The 17,918-nt window shown below is 38.5% G+C and overlaps 1 protein-coding gene across 1 annotated transcript in view; it reads left to right on the plus strand.

Annotated features, from left to right (window-relative positions):
• Clvs1 (clavesin 1) overlaps window positions 1-17,918 on the plus strand; it is a 247,551-nt gene that overhangs the window by 196,073 nt on the left and 33,560 nt on the right. The window contains exons 4-5 of the mRNA XM_004842139.3: window positions 5,039-5,149; window positions 8,642-8,877. Of these exons, the coding sequence (XP_004842196.1) occupies window positions 5,039-5,149; window positions 8,642-8,877 (347 nt within the window). The remainder of the gene's footprint in view (window positions 1-5,038; window positions 5,150-8,641; window positions 8,878-17,918) is intronic.

The following is a 17,918-nucleotide window of genomic DNA, read 5'->3' on the forward strand; positions in this document are numbered from 1 at the left end:
CAGGATGTCTGAGAGCAAGAGGAAAAGCAGTGGTGATGTGGTGGGGACTGCTAGGAAATGAAAAGCAATATACAATGTATCTTTATCTTAAAGGTATATAAGACTCACTTTGTTGGACTTACAACCAAATCCAATTTATGAATGTTCTCCTGGAACTGAACTCATTCGTAAGTTGGGGACTTACTGTATTGTTTCTTATGCAACCAGGGTTCTGTTCAGAAAGTCTTTGCCTGTGCTTATATCTTCAAGAGAATTGTCTTCCAGCACTTTAGAAGTTTCCATTTTATTAATTTTATTGGTACATTTAAGGTATACGATATAATGACATTCATCATTGGAAATTTGCACCTTTACATAATCTCCCTTGGTTCTTATTTTTTTCCCATTCCCCTGCCCTCCCTTCAACCCCTCCATCCCTCCCTATCTACAAAGACTTTGTTTCCATTTTTTCTTTTTCTCACATTAATTCAATTTCTGTCTTTCTTTACCCACCCCCCTCTCCCGTCCCCTTCCCCTTTGCCCCTTTTCTTCCTATTTTGCATTATCCATTGTACCTTTTAGTCCTTATTTACACTTTCAGTTTCTCACACCAGAGAAACTATTCAGTATTTACACGTGTGTCCTATTTTTTTCACTTAAGAGTATCGCCTCAATATTTCCATTTTAATATTTAGATCTTTGATCCATTATAATTTTAGCTTAGTGTATGGTGAGAAATATGGGTCTAATTCAGTCTTTGGCATGTGGATAGCCAGTTCTCCCAAAATCATTTGTTAAGGAGGCTACCGTTCCTCCAGCTATAGTATTTGGCTCCTTTATCCAACATAAGTTAGCTGAGTGTGCCTGGAGTTGTTTCTGTATCCTCTATCCGGTTCTGTTGATCCGTATGTCTGTTTTTCTTTTCCCCAATACTATGCTGTTTTTATCTCTGTAGCTTTGTGGTATAATTTGAAGTCTGAGGTTGTGATGCCTTCTGCCTTTCCTTTGTTGCCCAGAATTGCTTTTGATATTCTAGGTCTCTTCTAGTTCCATATGAATTTTAGGATTAATTTCTCTTGTTGTGTGAAGAATTCTATTGACATTTTGATTGGAATTGTGTTAAATCTGTATAATAGTCTTGGAAATATATCCATTTTGACTACATTGTTTCTGCCTAATCAGGACTAGGGGATATCTTTTCCATTTTCTGATATCCAGTTTGATCTCTTTTATCAGAGTACTGTAGTTTTCATTATAGAAGTCTCTCATTTCCTTGATTAAGTTGATTCCTAAGTATTTCATCTTATTTGATGCTATTGTGAAAGGTGTTGTTTTCCTAATTTCTCTCTCTGTGAGTTTATTATTGGTGTGCAGGAATGCTATAAAATTTTAGTGTTGACTTTGTATTTCACTATTCTACGGAATTTGGTTATTAATTCTAGGAGTCTTTTGGTGGAGTTTTTGGGGTCTTCTATGTAGAGGGTCATGTCATCTGCAAATAATGGTAATTTAACTTCTTCCTTTCCTATTAATATTCCTTTTATTTCTTTCTCTTGTGAGATTGCTCTGACTAATGTTTTGAGAACTATATTGAACAGGAGTTGTCTTGTTTCTGATTTTAGAGGGAAAGTGTTCAGCTTCTCACCATTTAAGATGATGTCAGCTGTTGATTTGTCATAAATGACTTTTATCAAATTGAGATAAAGACTCTCCATTTTCTTCAGGTTTTTTTTTTTTATCGTGAATGGATGTTAGGTTTTGCACAATGCTTTTGTGTCTATTGAGATGATTATGTGATATTTTTCCTTGCTTCTCTTTATATAGTGTGTTACATTTATTGATTTCCTTATGTTAAATCATCTCTGCATCTCCAGGATGAAGCCTACTTGGTAGCGGCATACAATCTTTTTCATGATTTTTTTGCATTCTATTTCCCAATACCTTATTGAGAATTTTTGCATCAATGCTTATTTAAGAGATTGGCCTATAGTTCTCTTTTTTGGTTGTGTCCTTTTCATTTTCAGCATCAGGGTAATGACTGGGTCCTAGAATGACTTTGGGCGTACTGCTTCATTTTTGATTTCATTAAAGAGTTTGAAGAGTACTGATGTTAGAGCTTTTCTAAAGTTCTTGTAGAATTTGGGACTCAATCTCTCTGGACCTGGGCTTTTCTTGCTTGGCAGTTTTCAAATTACTTCTTCAATTTCATTGACTGATACTGGCTTATTTAGGATTTTTATGTCTTCTTGGTTCAGCTCTGGTAGCTCATAGGTACCTAGGAATCTATCTATTTCTTCTGAATAAGTACCAGGCACTAAATGATTGCACCACTGAAGCTCCTACACATTTCTTCCAAATTTTCCATTTTATTTGAGTATAGGTTCTCAAAGAAGTTACTCTTGATCTTCTGGATATTGGCAGAATGTTTTGTGATTTTTGCCTTGTCCATTTTTAATTGAATGGATTTGGGTCTTTTCTTTCCTTGTTTTGGTAAGATTGGATGAGGGTTTGTCTATTTTGTTTAATCTTTCAATGAATGAGCTCTTTGATTCATTGATTCTTTGTATTTTTAATTTTTAATTCATTTATTTCTGTTCTATACTTCATAATTTCCTTTCTTGTGCTACCTTTGGGTTTAAACTGTTCTTCTTTTCTATGACCTTGAGGTATATCAAAAGGTTATTTATGTGAGCTTACTGTTTTCCTGATGTGATCATTCACAACTATAAACTTCTCTTTTTGGACTGCTTTCATTGTGTCCCATAGGTTCCAGTATGTTGCATTGGCATTATCATTTAATTCTAGGAATTGTCTAATTTCTTCCTTAATTTATTCGGAGACCCATTGATTATTTAAGAAGGTATTGTTTAATTTTCATGTTTGCATAATTTCTGTGGTTTCTTCTGCCATTGATTTCTGATTTCATCGTGCTTTGGTTTGATAATATGCACAGGATAATCTTGATTCTTTTGCATATACTAATCGTGCTTTATTGGCTAGTATGTGGTCTATTTTGAGAAAGTCCCATGTGATGCTGAGAAAAGTGTGTGTTCTGTTGTTGGGTGGAATACTCGTAGATATCTATTAAGTCCATTTGTTCAAAGTTTTATTTCAACTTTGATAGTTGTTGATTCTTTTCTATATGACTTGTCTATTTGGAGCAGTGGAATATTTAGGTCCCTCACTACAATTGTATTGGTGATTATCTGAATTTTCATGTCTAGTAGTGTTTGTTTTATGAAGTTGGATGTGTAGAAGTTTGGTGTATAAATGTTTATAATTGTTATCTCTTCTTGCTAAATTTTTCCCTTAAGCAGTATATATATATATATATATATACTGGCCTTCTTTGTCTCTTCTGATCAGTTTTATCTTGAAATTCACTTTTTCTGAAATTAGGATAGTTACTCTTTTTTTCCCCACATTCCTGCTGCATGATAAATGTTTTTCAACCTTTGATTTTTAATCTGTGAATTTTTTTGAATTAAATGTGTTTCTTATGTACTGCATATCTTTGGTTTTGTTTCTTAATCCATTTTGTCAATCTGTGTCTTTTGACTGAGGAGTTGAGACATGGTCTCTTTTTGTAAGGAACCAAAAACATTTTTAGATCCTGAAATGTATGTACAAAAGACAACTTTATTAAGAACTTTTATACCTCTGAAATAATATTTGGAATACGGAGATATCCATGACAAATGTACAAATTAGTATAAACAATTTCTCTACCACTATACTTGATGGTTCCAAAAAGTTTTTTAAAATAAGTAAATTGAGCAAAAAAAAAAATCCTAAAAACAAGAACATTTTCTTGAAATTGTCTAGTGTAGCCAAGAGATTTAATTATTTTCTACTTTATAAAATATCTAGATGGAGTAAAAATTATTTTACAGTTTTTCAAATGTCAACCTTTAAGCATAGTTTCGTGTACTTATGTTGGAAACCAGGTCTCAATGTGGAAAATTCCTAGAGCTCATGTAGACTCAGAGTTCTGAAGAAAAGTTAATAATCCCCTTTCCTTGCTACTAAAAATGATCCAGGCAAGGCACTTCATACACCCACAGGGAGCAGCTTGCTGCCTGAACTGTTAGCTCTCTCTGCTTTCATGTCACTTTGCCAACACTTTACAGAGATGTTTCTTGCAATGAAATTGATTGACAGCACACTTGGCAATTCAAATAGTGTTTCTATGTTCCTTCTTTTTTAATTCCATTAGCCAAGATGAACCTAATTTGCTGAAGCCATTCATCAGGATCCCAGGACCTGTTCTTTCAGGACTAATAAGAGACATTATGGCCAGGGTTCCTTGTCCCATGGATCTAATTTGTACAAAAAGCAGTCCACAGCTTCTCAGAAGCACATGTGCTTATCTGGAATCCAAAATCAAAACCATTTTTAAATGTCATATTTCTTGATATTTTCTTGTTGGTCTGTACAAAATGATGCTCATATGGCTAAATTAGGGGAATCCATTGATACCTTCATCAGCCAGTATGTTTTCTCTGGGACCTACTGTGTGCTCCTAGAATAGAGTGAGGCAATAGCTGCAGAAACTGTGAAGTGTTTACAAACCTTTTCAGACTTTGGTCAATTCAGAAAGCTTGCCTCCAGAGAGCATTTGAAATTCCTTTGCAGCCCTTTCCTACACAGCCACTTAGCAGAAAGTTTAGCTATGGTCATGGTAATGCAACATCATTAGAAGGCGGGAGGAGAAGAAGGGAATTTGAGAGGAAAGAGAGATGAGAACTTAGAGCCTGTGGGAACTGAGGCCAGGGTTGACTAAAGGCTGTGAAGAACTCAGACTCCCCTCTCCATAGAGCTAAAAGACTGTTCTGACACTATGCACAGTTTTCAAGTTGTGGAGTCAAAGTGGAGAGAGACAAGAAGAAAGGAGAACATGATAACAGCTAGGAAGTTGAATGTGTCCTCATTCTTTCTCTACCAGGAGACTCAGTCATTGACCAGCACGAAACAGGTTGTCCCCAGGGGTATGATCTTGCTGATCCAATCTAACCTGGATGCTCATTCACTGATGTGCCTTTCTCTCTTTCCTACTTAGGACAGCTTTCCTGCCCGCTTTGGAGGAGTCCATTTTGTCAACCAGCCCTGGTACATTCATGCTCTGTATACACTCATCAAGCCATTCCTTAAAGACAAGACCAGGAAACGGGTAAGGAAAACTAATACGTAAATTCCAAATAGGGACTATCAGGAACAATTATGGTATATTCTTCTCAGCCTCAAACTAATCTTTCACTATATTTTTTTCTGTAACCCATGAGTATTTGAGCCTCAGTTGGAGTTTGCAAATGGCCTGGATTTAATCAATAATTCAGCAGAACTGGGTTATTTTCAGAGTCCCAGTGACAAACCAAAGGAAACTAAAGGCATACAATACCAGATGCCCATTTTAATATAAATACTTATGGGAGATATGGGCCAAGTTACTTCTGTTCCTAGAATGTTTTAATACTAGATTTTGTTCTATAAATGTAGTGTTACTTAAAGAATGTTTATCTTTTCTTTTATACTCTCTCATGGCACTTGGGTTGGAACTGCCAGCTCCATAACCTCTAAGGCTAGAAAGCATTCTTTATTGGAAATAATCATGCTCTCATAGTATTTTAAAATATTAATTACATTGTTGACATTTGGGAAGCTAATCTCTTTCATCAGAGCTGGGCTTTTATGACATTGTGATTAACTGAGTAGTTGAGCATTTCTTAACTACTCTGAATCTGTTTCCTCATTTGTAAGATGGGGAAACTAATACCTATGTCACAGAACTATTGGGATAAATTGATGAGGCAGCTTGTGAAAGCAGGTGACATCATTCTATTTGTATACCACTCAGTGACTCTTATTTCTTTTTACAATTTACCTCTTTTTTCTTATTTTCTTGTTTGTTTGTTTGTTTTGGTACTGGAGATCAAACTCGGGACCTTGAGCTTCCAAGGCATGTGGAGGAACCACTGAGCTAAATCCCTGGGCCCTCTTTTTTCTTATTTTCTAGCTATACTTTGACAAATAAAAACTGGTATAGGTAAGGTATATGGTATGTTGATTTAGCATACATATATACTAAAATGGTCACTAGAAGTCAGTTAACCACCTCCATTACCTCACATAGTTATGACTTTAAGAATTTCTCTTTTACTTTTGGTGTGGTAAGAGCACTTAAGGTGAACCCCATTAGTGAGTTTTAAGTATATAATGTAGTATTATTAATGAGAGTCACTGTGCTCTACATTAGATCTCCAGAATTTATTCATCTTGAGTGACTGAACTTTTGTTCCCTTTCACCATCATCTTCCCATTCCCCACACCTAGTCCTTGGTGCCATCCTTCTACTCTCTGCTTCTAGGAGTTTGATTGCTTTTTAGACTCCATATATAAGTGAAATCATGTGTTGTCTTTCAGTACCTGGCTTAATTCACTTGACATAAGGTTCTCCAAATTTACTTATATTATCAAAAATGTCAGGACCTCATTTTTAAAGGCTAATATATTCCATTGTGTGAGTATAGATGTACATGTCACGTTTTCTATATCTATTCATCTGTGGGCAGACACTTGGGGTTTCCCTAGCTTGTCTATTGTGATTAGTGCTGCAATGTTTTCTTTGGGGTGTTCTGATTTTGGCTGCCTCCTGGGTCAGGAGCATCCCTCCCTGAGGGAACCTAGCCAGGGTCATTCTCACAACACCTTTCGTATATAGACACCTGGGAGACTCAGCCCTAGGGAGAACTCTGTGTATTTAGAGGGGATCATGATGTAAGGCTACACACACACACACACACACACACACACACACACACACACACACTGTAGGATTCTTAATTCATAGACCTTGGAATGGATGCTTCTTCTAGGTTTTTAGGGAAAGATAGCTCCGCTATCATTGAACAACCATAGAAATAAGAACTAGAATTCAGCAGTGCTAGGAGGCAGAGACACTCCCAGACACTTTACAATCAGTCTAGGCTCAGGAGAGTGCCAAGGACAGAAATGTCCTACAGTGTTGCAATATGGCTTTGGGCTTCTTAGTGCCTTCCTTCCTCCTACAATGGATACTTGTTGCTCAGTCAGAGAAAGGAGCTTCTGGAGCTTTGGGCCTCGGACAGCTTGTGGCAGGTGCAGGCTCCAGCCCTTTACCTCTGTGTTCTTCATTCCACAAGATACCCAGAATAGAGGGCCCTCTTCAGCAGCACCCTCAGTTCCTTAAGAACTGGACATACAGTATTGGGTGCCTGGGGAGAAATGTTTACTTTGAATACCAGGGAGACTATTTAACTTTAGCATGCTTCAAATACTACAGCACTCTCTAAGGAGTTTTGTGTAAGCCAGAATAGTTGAAGTTTTTAAAAAAGAAATAATTTTTATTAAAATTTGGTCCTACCCGTCCGCAATGTCAGAAAATGTATATTATTTTCTGAAGTGCTACAGAGTTCTGAAGAATTTAGCACTTGGCTTCTTTTCTCCCTTATCTTGAAATATACCATTACATAATAAGTTAAAATGAATACAGAAGCAAAAGGTAGCAATTGTTTTATCAAGGTCCTACTATTTAAATATTTTAAAAATAATATTGAAATTTTTTCATGATTAACTGTGGTGTGTGTGTATGCATCTGCATACATGTCTGTATAATTGATGGTCTTATACTTTAGTGCAATTTATTTGTTACATATAATTAATTATGCATAACTTATGTGTAGTTAATTATTTCATGCATTCAAATGTCATGGTCCTTGTTCTAAGGGCAGGAACTGATTTTATTAGATACATGCACTTTAAATCAAGTTTCAGAGTCAATTCCTAAACTGCAGTGAATGGTAATTACCTAGTTTTGGTATACCCATCTTGCGGGCTTCTCTGAAAATAATTGTAATTTGATTTTTCTCCCTTGTTAGACCAATTTCTATCATTACCCATTTTATGTTCAGAAAATGCAAACTTATTCAGGTAATAGCCCCAAATGTAGACAGAGATGGAAAATTCCTGCACAAATATCTCACAGTGCATTCTCAAACAATAATTTTCAATTCCACTGAGTAAGAATGGAAGATTGTAAAGGAATAAGACAACACCATCTCATTGTACATGTGTTCTCTCCTGCAGGGAAGCAAGACATAAATGAACACTTTGGGGGCAAAACATTAGAAGTCAGTAGATACCAAAGAGTTCATTGGCAGGTGGGCAGGGAGAACCAGAATAAGCAGGCTCTCCTGGAACAGATTTAGGAAGAAGCTGTGTTTTCTTCCAGGGTGAGGAGGGCAAGCCTGAGGGAGGCACCAAGGGCCAGAGTGCTCAGCAGAGAGAATGGAGCAGTCTGAGATGATCAGGGATTGGGGTGGTGCACAGCCTAGCTCCTGTCATTAGCAGGGATAATTAGAAAATGACTGTAGGTATGAATCTGAGCCATGACCAGATAATACCCAATCTGTTCATAAAACTCATTTTAAACTATGATTAATTCAGCCCCTTCTCTGAGCAACAAATTAACATTTTATGATGACTAAGCTACAGGCACAAAATGAATGCCTCTTTAAACGCTATGATCACCAGCAGCGCATCCAATTTGTCATTGCTAAATTGTATATTAGATTAAATAATTGATCATGCTTCAGATTTGTTATTGGTAATTATTTTTTCTTTCCAGATTTTCCTGCATGGAAATAATTTAAATAGCCTTCACCAACTAATACATCCTGAATTTTTGCCCTCTGAATTTGGAGGAACCCTTCCTCCTTATGACATGGGAACATGGGCCCGGACGTTACTTGGTCCTGACTACAGTGATGAAAATGACTACACTCATACTTCCTATAATGCAATGCACGTGAAACATACATCCTCCAATCTGGAGAGAGAATGCTCGCCCAAGCCGATGAAAAGGTAAGCCCAGCATTATTCATTATCTGAGCCTCCCAGTCAGAGATCAGTGGAAGTTTTTTATTTATACCTATTGCATATTAAGTAATAAAAACTTCCTGAAGAATTGAATAAAATAAATTGCAATACATTTCTGGTTGATTTCACTAGAATTGAAAGCAAATGGGTCTTAGCTGACCCAGAAATATAGTTGTCATGTTACATTACAAGAGTAGCAGGCTAGGACCTCTCTCGTGTCCTGATTACAGCTCTGGCCTCTCGGGAGTCTACACATTGAGGTGGCCTTAGAGGTGCACTAAATGGCAAAGGAACATGCTAGAAAACATTACAGTTGTTCATTCATTTGGAACCAAATGAACATTTAGTTGGCTGCCGCTCTGATTTTGAACCAGAGACATCAGTACAGAAAAGATTTGGAAATAAAAGGGAGCTGTGCCTCTACAAAATCAGGAAGACTTTTCGGGTCATTTTTGTAAAGTGATTGGCATTCAAGCTGGAGTGTGAAGGACAAAGATCAGCAACACTGGTGTAAAAAAGGGAACAGGTGTGCCAAGCAGAGGGGGCCCGACAGAGGCATGGAGGCCTTACAGAGACAGGATGGTCTGGTGTGGCACAGGGGTGTGAGGGTGGGAGAGAGGCACTGACAAGAAGCCCCTGAAAGAGCTGGATCCAAGTGGCAAAATAGCTTGCGCCCTGCATTCTTAGCATCCTGTACCATGGAAGAGAGTTACATTTTTATCTTTCATTTTTATTTTTGAAGCACTGGAGATTGAGCCCCAGGCCTTGTGCATGATAAGTAAAAGCTCTAACGCTGAGTATTATGCCCAACTGTATGGTTACTTTTCTCATTGTAAAGATCAAATTTTATTTTTAAGATGGAAATCCCTTTCAGCCACCATCTACAATCCTGATCTTAATTTCTCCCCAAAGGTGAGCATTGTTTCCAGCCTGGGTCACCCTTCCATCCTGCTATTCATTCCTAACATGCATCTGTACACATCCCTAGGAAACCTCTGCTGGTGGGCATTAGTCTGATCAGACTGCTATAAGAAAGTACTAGAGAGTTGGAGGCTTAAGCAACAAAAAATTATTTTCTCATAGTTCTGGATGCTGTGAAGTTCAAGATCAAGTTGTCAGTAGGTTTGGTTTCTCTGAGGTCTTGACTTACGGATGGCCATCTTCTCCTTGTGTCTTCACATGGTCTTCCTTCTGGGTGTGCCTGTCTGTGTCCTCCTCTCCTCTTCATATGAGGACACCAATTATGTTGGATTAAGGCCCATAGCTCCTTTAACTGTAATTACCTCTTAAAGACTCTCCAAATACAGTCAGTCTGAGAGCCTGGGGATTACCACCTCAACAAAGGAATTGAGCAGGCAGTGGGGTTCACAAATTTCAGCCTATAAATATTGTTATGTAACCTCTTATCAATTAGTACATCTGGATATAGCTCATGGTTTAAATACTGCAGAGGATATACCAGCTAGCCATTTCCTTATTACTGGGTGTTTTGGTTGTTTTTTAGTTTTTTCTCTGTTCCAAACAAGGCACAATAAATGTTCTTGGTATGTGGCTCACTCTCCAAAGAAAATTCCTCTGGGTACAGGAACCTTATTTTGGCTTGGTCGGGAGGAATGTGCACTTTCACTTCTAGTCAATACTGCCTGGAGGTGTACTGATTAACTTTGTCTTATAGGAGATCCTTTACCCAGACCCTTGAAAAATATTTGATATCATCACACTTTAATCCTAATCCTGATGGGAAATGTCATTTCACTTTTGTTTTCATCTTTTATATCCTCACCCAACCAAGTGAGTTACACAGAAAAATGACACAATGAAGTCTAAGAGTCTTGGGATTAGCAGGAAAGCTTGTGGACCAAAGACTAGAAGCTGAAGCTTAGATAGGAAGATGAAGGGGCAGAACTAAACCCAAACAAAAGAAGACTTGCTCCATTCTAGAGGAGTTTGGATATTGCAGGAGGATGAGTGTCTAGACTGAAGTCTCCTTGAAGTAATTACATGCCTGTCCATGCCCTGAACCAGAATAGAGCACACAGAATGACGGTATTTTACACTGCCTGGTTAGTTGTGAATGTTGCAATTAAGTGGGAAGCCTTCAGTTGGGTCCATAGGGATCTACAAGTTCCTTTACTCCCTGGGTTGGCAGTCAGCTCTCTCAGGGATGTTTTATCAGTGGTGCTAAGAGGTAAGTTTGTGTCTCTTCAGCAAAGGACTAACCTTAGTGGTACACGTGAGATTGTCCATTCCTAGTCATAAGCTACGCTCAGCCCAAACAGCAGAAAATGAAACAGATTCTTCTGAGCTCTGAGCTACACTAACTTTTATTATTCATCATCACTTTTCTGTAAGAAAGATACTTTTATTCCCTTTCACAAATGAAGAGAATGAGACTGAGAGAGTTTAACCAACCAGCCAAAGTCACACAGCAAGTTAATTTCCAAGCTGCAATTCAGACCTGGGCAAGCTGGCTCAGGGGTCTGTGCTCATGTCTACCCTATGACGTATACATCCTACTTCATGCTCTTCCTTTTACTTTTCATTTTCCCCCCAAATCTCCATGATGGGGACCGTAACACCTTATGAAATCTGTCCCTACCTATCTCTAGAGACATTTTAATAAGGCCAGGATATCCTCATGTATGTTTGAACTTCCAAAGTCAAGTGGCATAAAATAGGAATTTTATACCTTTTCCCCAGGTGACCAGTTACAGTATTACCACTTTTTTGAATGGCCAGACATGTCCTGATTTCTAATTCTACCTCTGAGTTGATGTTGAGGATCAATGGGAGGGATAGTATCTATTATTAGACTCTGAGTTTTGGAGGGGAAATGGGTTGTCCAGCTCCTGTTCACATTACCCCTCTCCTGAAATCCAAGTCAATGCTCAACACACAACAGACATCCAGCAGACACCTGCACATGCCCACCTAATATGCAAATGAGTTCATGTTGGATGAAAGCTATTATCTCCAAATCCTTTCCTCAGTGTGCTGGTCCAGTTGCCCCAACCAATTGCTTAGATTGTAGAGGGAAATAGCCCATCCCCCTTACCTTTAACAAGGTTCTCCTGGATCCTGCTTTAAGATTTTATATTCTAATAAGGGAGTGAAGACATGACCACAAATGACTATAGTAGGGACCGAATGGAAAAGCTACTATAAGGGTTCTGAGGAAGCATCACTAATTTCAACCAGGAAGACTCTGAGGAGCCTTCATGGAGGAAAGCGTGGCTACCCTGGGTTTTGGAAGTCAAGTGCATTCCTCTAGATATGAGAGTCAAAATCCAAAACCAGCTAGACAGAGAAGGTAGCAATTGTATACCCATCTCATTTCCCATATCAAAGCTCCAAAAATTAAAGTGTGCTGCTCTTTGTGATGGCTCCATGAGCCTTTGTCTGGGTATTTCAGGCAGTAGCAGGGTGGGCAGTGACACTAGCAAGGAGGAATTCTTCCTGCTGTTGGCATGTGTCTGCCATCAGGTGCCTCACTGATGGGGCAACAGAGCATCTGTCATTCATAGTATCTTTTTGGCCCCTCAGAATCCAAAGAGATATGAAAAACTTGGAAATGGCATTGGGGGAGTCCAGGGTCATCTCTCCCTGTTTTTCTCCTCCACAACTGACTGCCAGCCAGCCTTAGCTTGAGCCATTCAGTGACAGACAGCATCTTATAAAGGAGTATTTCCTACCTCATGTTCCTGTTAGAGAGGGCCTCTTTCCTCAGGTCCAGATGATGTCAGAGCAGCAAAATAATCTCCAGAGGGTATGGATTGTCCATCCTTTTACCTTCTGCTATAGTTGTCAGCCTACTTCAGGTCCATTTGGAGTCAAATGGGCTTTTATGAACTGGCCTTGAGACCTAATCATTTTTTTCAGTGTGCTTCTGAACCCAAATAGACGCTGATTTCCAGTGATTATGGAACACTGCATTTTGGTATACATGTAGGGTATGATCCAAGATGCCTGAAGTTCTCAGCAAATGAGTGTTTTTAAATAGGAATTTCTTTAAGTAGATAGTTTTTGTGTTGTTTTCTTTAATCCAATGACTGGGTGGACTTTTAAGTTGTAGGACATTCTATACTCCAATACTAAATGACCTGGAGTTTTGTATTTTTAAATTCTCTTTTCTGATTTTTTTTTTCTTGACCAATGGCAGTTCTTGCTGTTCTTAAAAGTGTATGAGTGAGGCCTCTCATTTCCTTGTATCCAATTCACCTCTTGAGTATGTTTTAGGGTTGAAGAGTAGGCGGCTAAATGTGTTTAAAATGCCCAACAAAGTAATATGCTTTGCATCAGTTATGATTGTTTATGTTCCAAATATAAGAAAACCTCAAATGCACTGCTTTAAATGAAAAGGAAAATTTCACAGAAGGAAACATTTCAAGTTCACGTGACTGCAGGAATGCTGTACAGTGGCTCAATAGTGACAGAGACCCAGTTCCCTCCACTGTGAGACTGAACACCTCTCAGGGAGGTGTCTGCCTCTGACTCACATGGCTGGGAAGGAGGAAGGAGTGGCTTGAGTTTGACAACTAACAGTCCTGATACAGGGTTAGCTGAAAGGACAAGCCTGCCATTTCCTCCCCATGTACTGTGTTAATTTTTAAACCACTGTGCATATTTTGTGACTCTTTAAAAAATTGTTAAAAATATTTATTCTTTTTTTTTGTTCTGGCCATTATTGCTGATAAGGTAATTAAAGTGGTTATAATATAACTTAAAATTCAAATACACAGTGACTCTCCCTTGAAATTGATAGAGAAAAGTTTTAAAGTAAGTTTAGTAGATTAGCTATTAAAGTAGTTGTGGAAGCAAAATAGGTAGTGTATCCCTTTAAAAGCTTGCCTTAGACCGTTGCTTTTGTTGTTTAAAGTGAAGGTTATATAGCTCCTTTCATCGGTAGCTCCACTCTAGGTAGCATCTTAGCTCTGAAGAACAAAGTGACAATTCCTGAACAAACTTGTGATATATGTGCCATTACTATCACATGTTTAGGACTGTAATCAGTGACAGAAACCACCTGTGTTTAACCATTAAGCAGAAATTGGAACTTTATTTACTTAACAAAGACCACTAGGGATGAGAAAACAACTAACAAAAGTATAAAAGGTGACTAACAAAGAACGCAGAACACGGACACTAACCAGACCAGTTTCTGGTGTCCCGCCTGCTTGCAAGTAAAACTTCTATTATTTTACCCAAATTCTGTGTCTCTGTGCATTTTTTTCTGCGATTTTTGGGAACAAAATGCTGAGTGATCAGTCACTTTGGGGAGATTTAAAAAAAATTTTCATTAGTACGTGTTTGCAGTGTGTGATTACTACATTCATTGTGGGGATAACATATCCTAATTATTTTTTCATCCCCTTCTTCTCCCTTTCTTCTTATATGTATACATATATGCATATGAACATACAGTATGCATATATTTATTTTAAGACTACTGTTAATAATCATTGGGTAGGTTTTAGACTGCAACTTTGATTCAGACTAAGGTGCCTGAGCCACCCCCTGGAGTTGGAGTCAGGTAAAAGCAGATTGTTGGTCTTGGGGAGGCAGCTGTGAAGCAACCTTGATTAGATGCAGCACTTGGAAGGGAATGTTATGACTCACATGCTCTCACAGTGTGTTGGGGATCACAAATTGCTCTCAGAGGTTTAATTTCACTATTCCATTGGTTTCTTTTTTTTGGCACTAATGGCAAATATTGATGATGGAGTTAATGCTATGAGGAAATACAGAACATCTTTCTTGATATTTCTGAGCAAAAATAAAAGTAAAGACTCTGAGCCTGTCACCATATCAGGGAGAACATTCTACTGATTTTCCAGGACTGAGTGTACGATCACTCCAGTGGAGGGCATGGGAGCAATCCTAGACCATGGAAGATTACTGCAGAAGTGGGTTAGGTGGTTTCCTAAAGTAGAGGTGGTGAACCAGATCACAAGTGCATGTCCCATCATAGAGAGAAGGCAGGTGGCTCTTGCCAGGGTTGGAAGGGAGAGAGAGCTTGTGTTTCACTCCACTCTGTCATTAAATTTGAGTAGGTTCCTCTAGGTTCCTCTTGGCTGTACCACTGAAGACAGCCTCTGTTTTCAGAATGAACATTATCTACACAAATCTTATATAAAAATATGCTATTATTCTTATTATCAGGGATTTACAAAATTTTAGTTGAGGACCAGAGTCCTTGGGGTCACGTAGGCATTACCGGAATTTCCACCAGTGAGAATGTCTCTTAGGGTCCCCACATGGTGTGGTGGGTGTGTGTGTGCTGAAAGATGTTGGCAACTGAGGACATTGTATTATGTAATCACAAATTCATGTTTTCATGATATAATCTTTCTTAATTTACATAATTATTCTAATCTTTAATTTCAATAAAAATAAATTTTCTTAATGTTTATTTTAGTCTCATAAGTGGTATCTGTGAAACATCTATAAAACTTTATGGAATATTAGCAATAAATATCTTCTCTACCTTTTGCCTATTACTGCTTATTTGAAATATCTGAGACTAAAATGCAGATCTTCTGATTTCAAGCCTGGGGATTTTCTGTGAATCATACCATTAATTTCTTCTAAAAACACAGTTATCTTGTTTCATTCCATATTTCTTGCATACTCAATATTTTTGGTTTAAAAAATAAGTATATGATGTAGAGATGTGCTGGTTTTTTTTTTTTACTGGCACTAAGGTTTTAAAAATAGTTTTCTCCCTGTAATTATCACAGCCAAGACCCTGAGAAGTCCTGCAGGGGGAAAAAGAACTACATCAACAAATCTGTTTTGTCCTAGGATTCTTTCTGGGTAGAATAGTGGTTAAAATTTCATGGTGCCCTTGTCTCCTGACTCTATCAAAAGCACTAGACTGCTCCAGTGCATGAAATGGAAAGTCGGGAAACTGATTTATTCCATGGAAAACCCACCTGACTGAACCTTGTCTGATAATTTTTACCTCATTGTTTCCTGAATTCCCCTCCCTGGTGTGCTCAGAGGTATCTATAAGGAAGAAGGATTGTTTTTTTTTTTTTTTTTTAAGTACTATCTGGTATTTTAGCATTATTCAGCTGTGAACTTGCCAAATAACCATTCCTGTCTCAAGGAGAAACTCCAAGCCTAGCAATGGTGGAATCATCCCTTGAGTTACTTCTCAGAAGCCCAGAAATTACTACAGGCAAAATGGAGCATGTTCACTTCCCTTTGCATCAAGTGAGATGAATGCATAGTGATCCCTCTGCCCATGATACAGATGCTCCAAGCCAAAAAACATCAGCTTAGGAAAAGCAGAGCCAGGCTATTCTGCAGTTTCCTGGAGAGGGGTTCTGATAGAGACAGAATGTAAGCAGAGAGCACTGGCTATGCCCACCCTGTCTGTGTCCACTCCAGAAACACTGAGGAGCATCTCTTCTGGGCTCAAGTCACAGGATCCTTAGTACAAAAAGTGACAATATTATCCACTCAGGGTGAAGATCTCAGACATAACATATGGTTATTAACTCTGTGGTGACATCCTAAGTTGACACATGATGTACATAACTCTGCTGTGTTTGGTGTGTGTTTTTCTTTTTGTTTTGGTACTGGGGGTCAAATTCAGGACCTTGGATTTGCAAGGCAGGTGCAGTGCTACTGAGCTAAATCTCCGGCCCTGGTGTGTGTTTAAGATGAAAGAAGTTTATTCTCAGGCTTTTGTTTTTGTTTTAGTAGTGCTGGAGATCAAATGCAAGATGCCATGTAAGCTAGGCAAGCACTCTAAACTCTGAGCAATACCCCTGGCCCTTTGTGTTTTGTTTTGTTTTGCTTTGTTTTGTTGAACCATATGATGCTATTCATATTAGGTCAAAACTCAGCGATTTCTGAGAATCCTAAGGTAAGTTTTGCTATAGCTTGATCATAGATGAAACTATGCTTTTTGCTCACATCAGGGATCCTGCTATGCTTTGGCCCAACCAACAAGCACCCACATGTTAGAGAGGCTTTCTCCAGTTTGGTGCTGTTGGTGGAAATTTAAGAGGTAGGGCCTACTGGGTGATTTCAGGGTGATAGCACGTGGGGCTCCAGTTCCTTCTCTCTCTTTTATTTCCCAGCAATGAGGTAAGTGGTTTTCCTATATTTTCCCACCATGATGTGTTGTCATTGAGCTAAAAACACTGGGGCTCTATCACCATGGATCGGATCCTCTGAAAACATTAGCCAAAATAAATCCTTGTAAGTTAATTATCTGAGGTATTTGTTGTAGTAAAGAAAGTTGAATAATACAGATAAAAATGGTCCATAGAAGAAGAAGCCTGAGGACACTAGCTTCAGTGTACCAGTGCAAAACAGTTGCCATTTTCAGAGGAATTGTTTTAGCTAGACTTATACGGAGAGGCCCATGGTTTTACATCTCGGCAGAATATGCCATGGAAGGTTTACTTTTAGTTTTTTTTTACCAAACAAATACCTTCTTCCTATGTGCCTAGGAACTCCTCCTAGATTCCACATGAAAGAAGTGAAAAAAATGTCTTAAAGATGAAATGAGCCATCTGATTTTAAGAGAGTGGAGGGGATTCTCTGGATTCAGTTTACATTTCTGACCGGAAGAACACTTTAGGACATGTTGTTCCATTTTGGCCTCTGCCTGGGAGGTAAAAGTCAGTAGACCTATATTCAGCTGTCAGTAGAACTGTTCAGGACCCTGGTGATTGTTTAGCATGTTCAGCACTTTGTAGTAGGCTGAGTTTGTGCATTTTCTCAATAAGCATTCATTTCTGACAGAGGTAATGTCGCACCATGGAATACCATCCAAATGAGAAGAGTGAGAGGCAGCAGTGTGCAGACAGGGGGACCCTGGGCTTTGGAGAGACCAGAGCAGAGTCTCCCTGATCACATGTGTCCCAGGGCCAGATGTTCCATGTGGCATTATGTTAAAAACAACAAATGGTATGCCGTTTCTTTTTGTTGTTGTTGTTAAATTCTTTTATTGGTACATTGCAGGTATACAACACACTTACATTTCTCCTTGGGAATTGTACCTTTACACA

Source organism: Heterocephalus glaber, unplaced genomic scaffold (genome assembly GCF_053883595.1).
Source record: "Heterocephalus glaber isolate CG9 unplaced genomic scaffold, H.glaber_assembly_v1.0 deba00001553, whole genome shotgun sequence".
NCBI classification, from domain to species: domain Eukaryota; kingdom Metazoa; phylum Chordata; class Mammalia; order Rodentia; family Bathyergidae; genus Heterocephalus; species Heterocephalus glaber.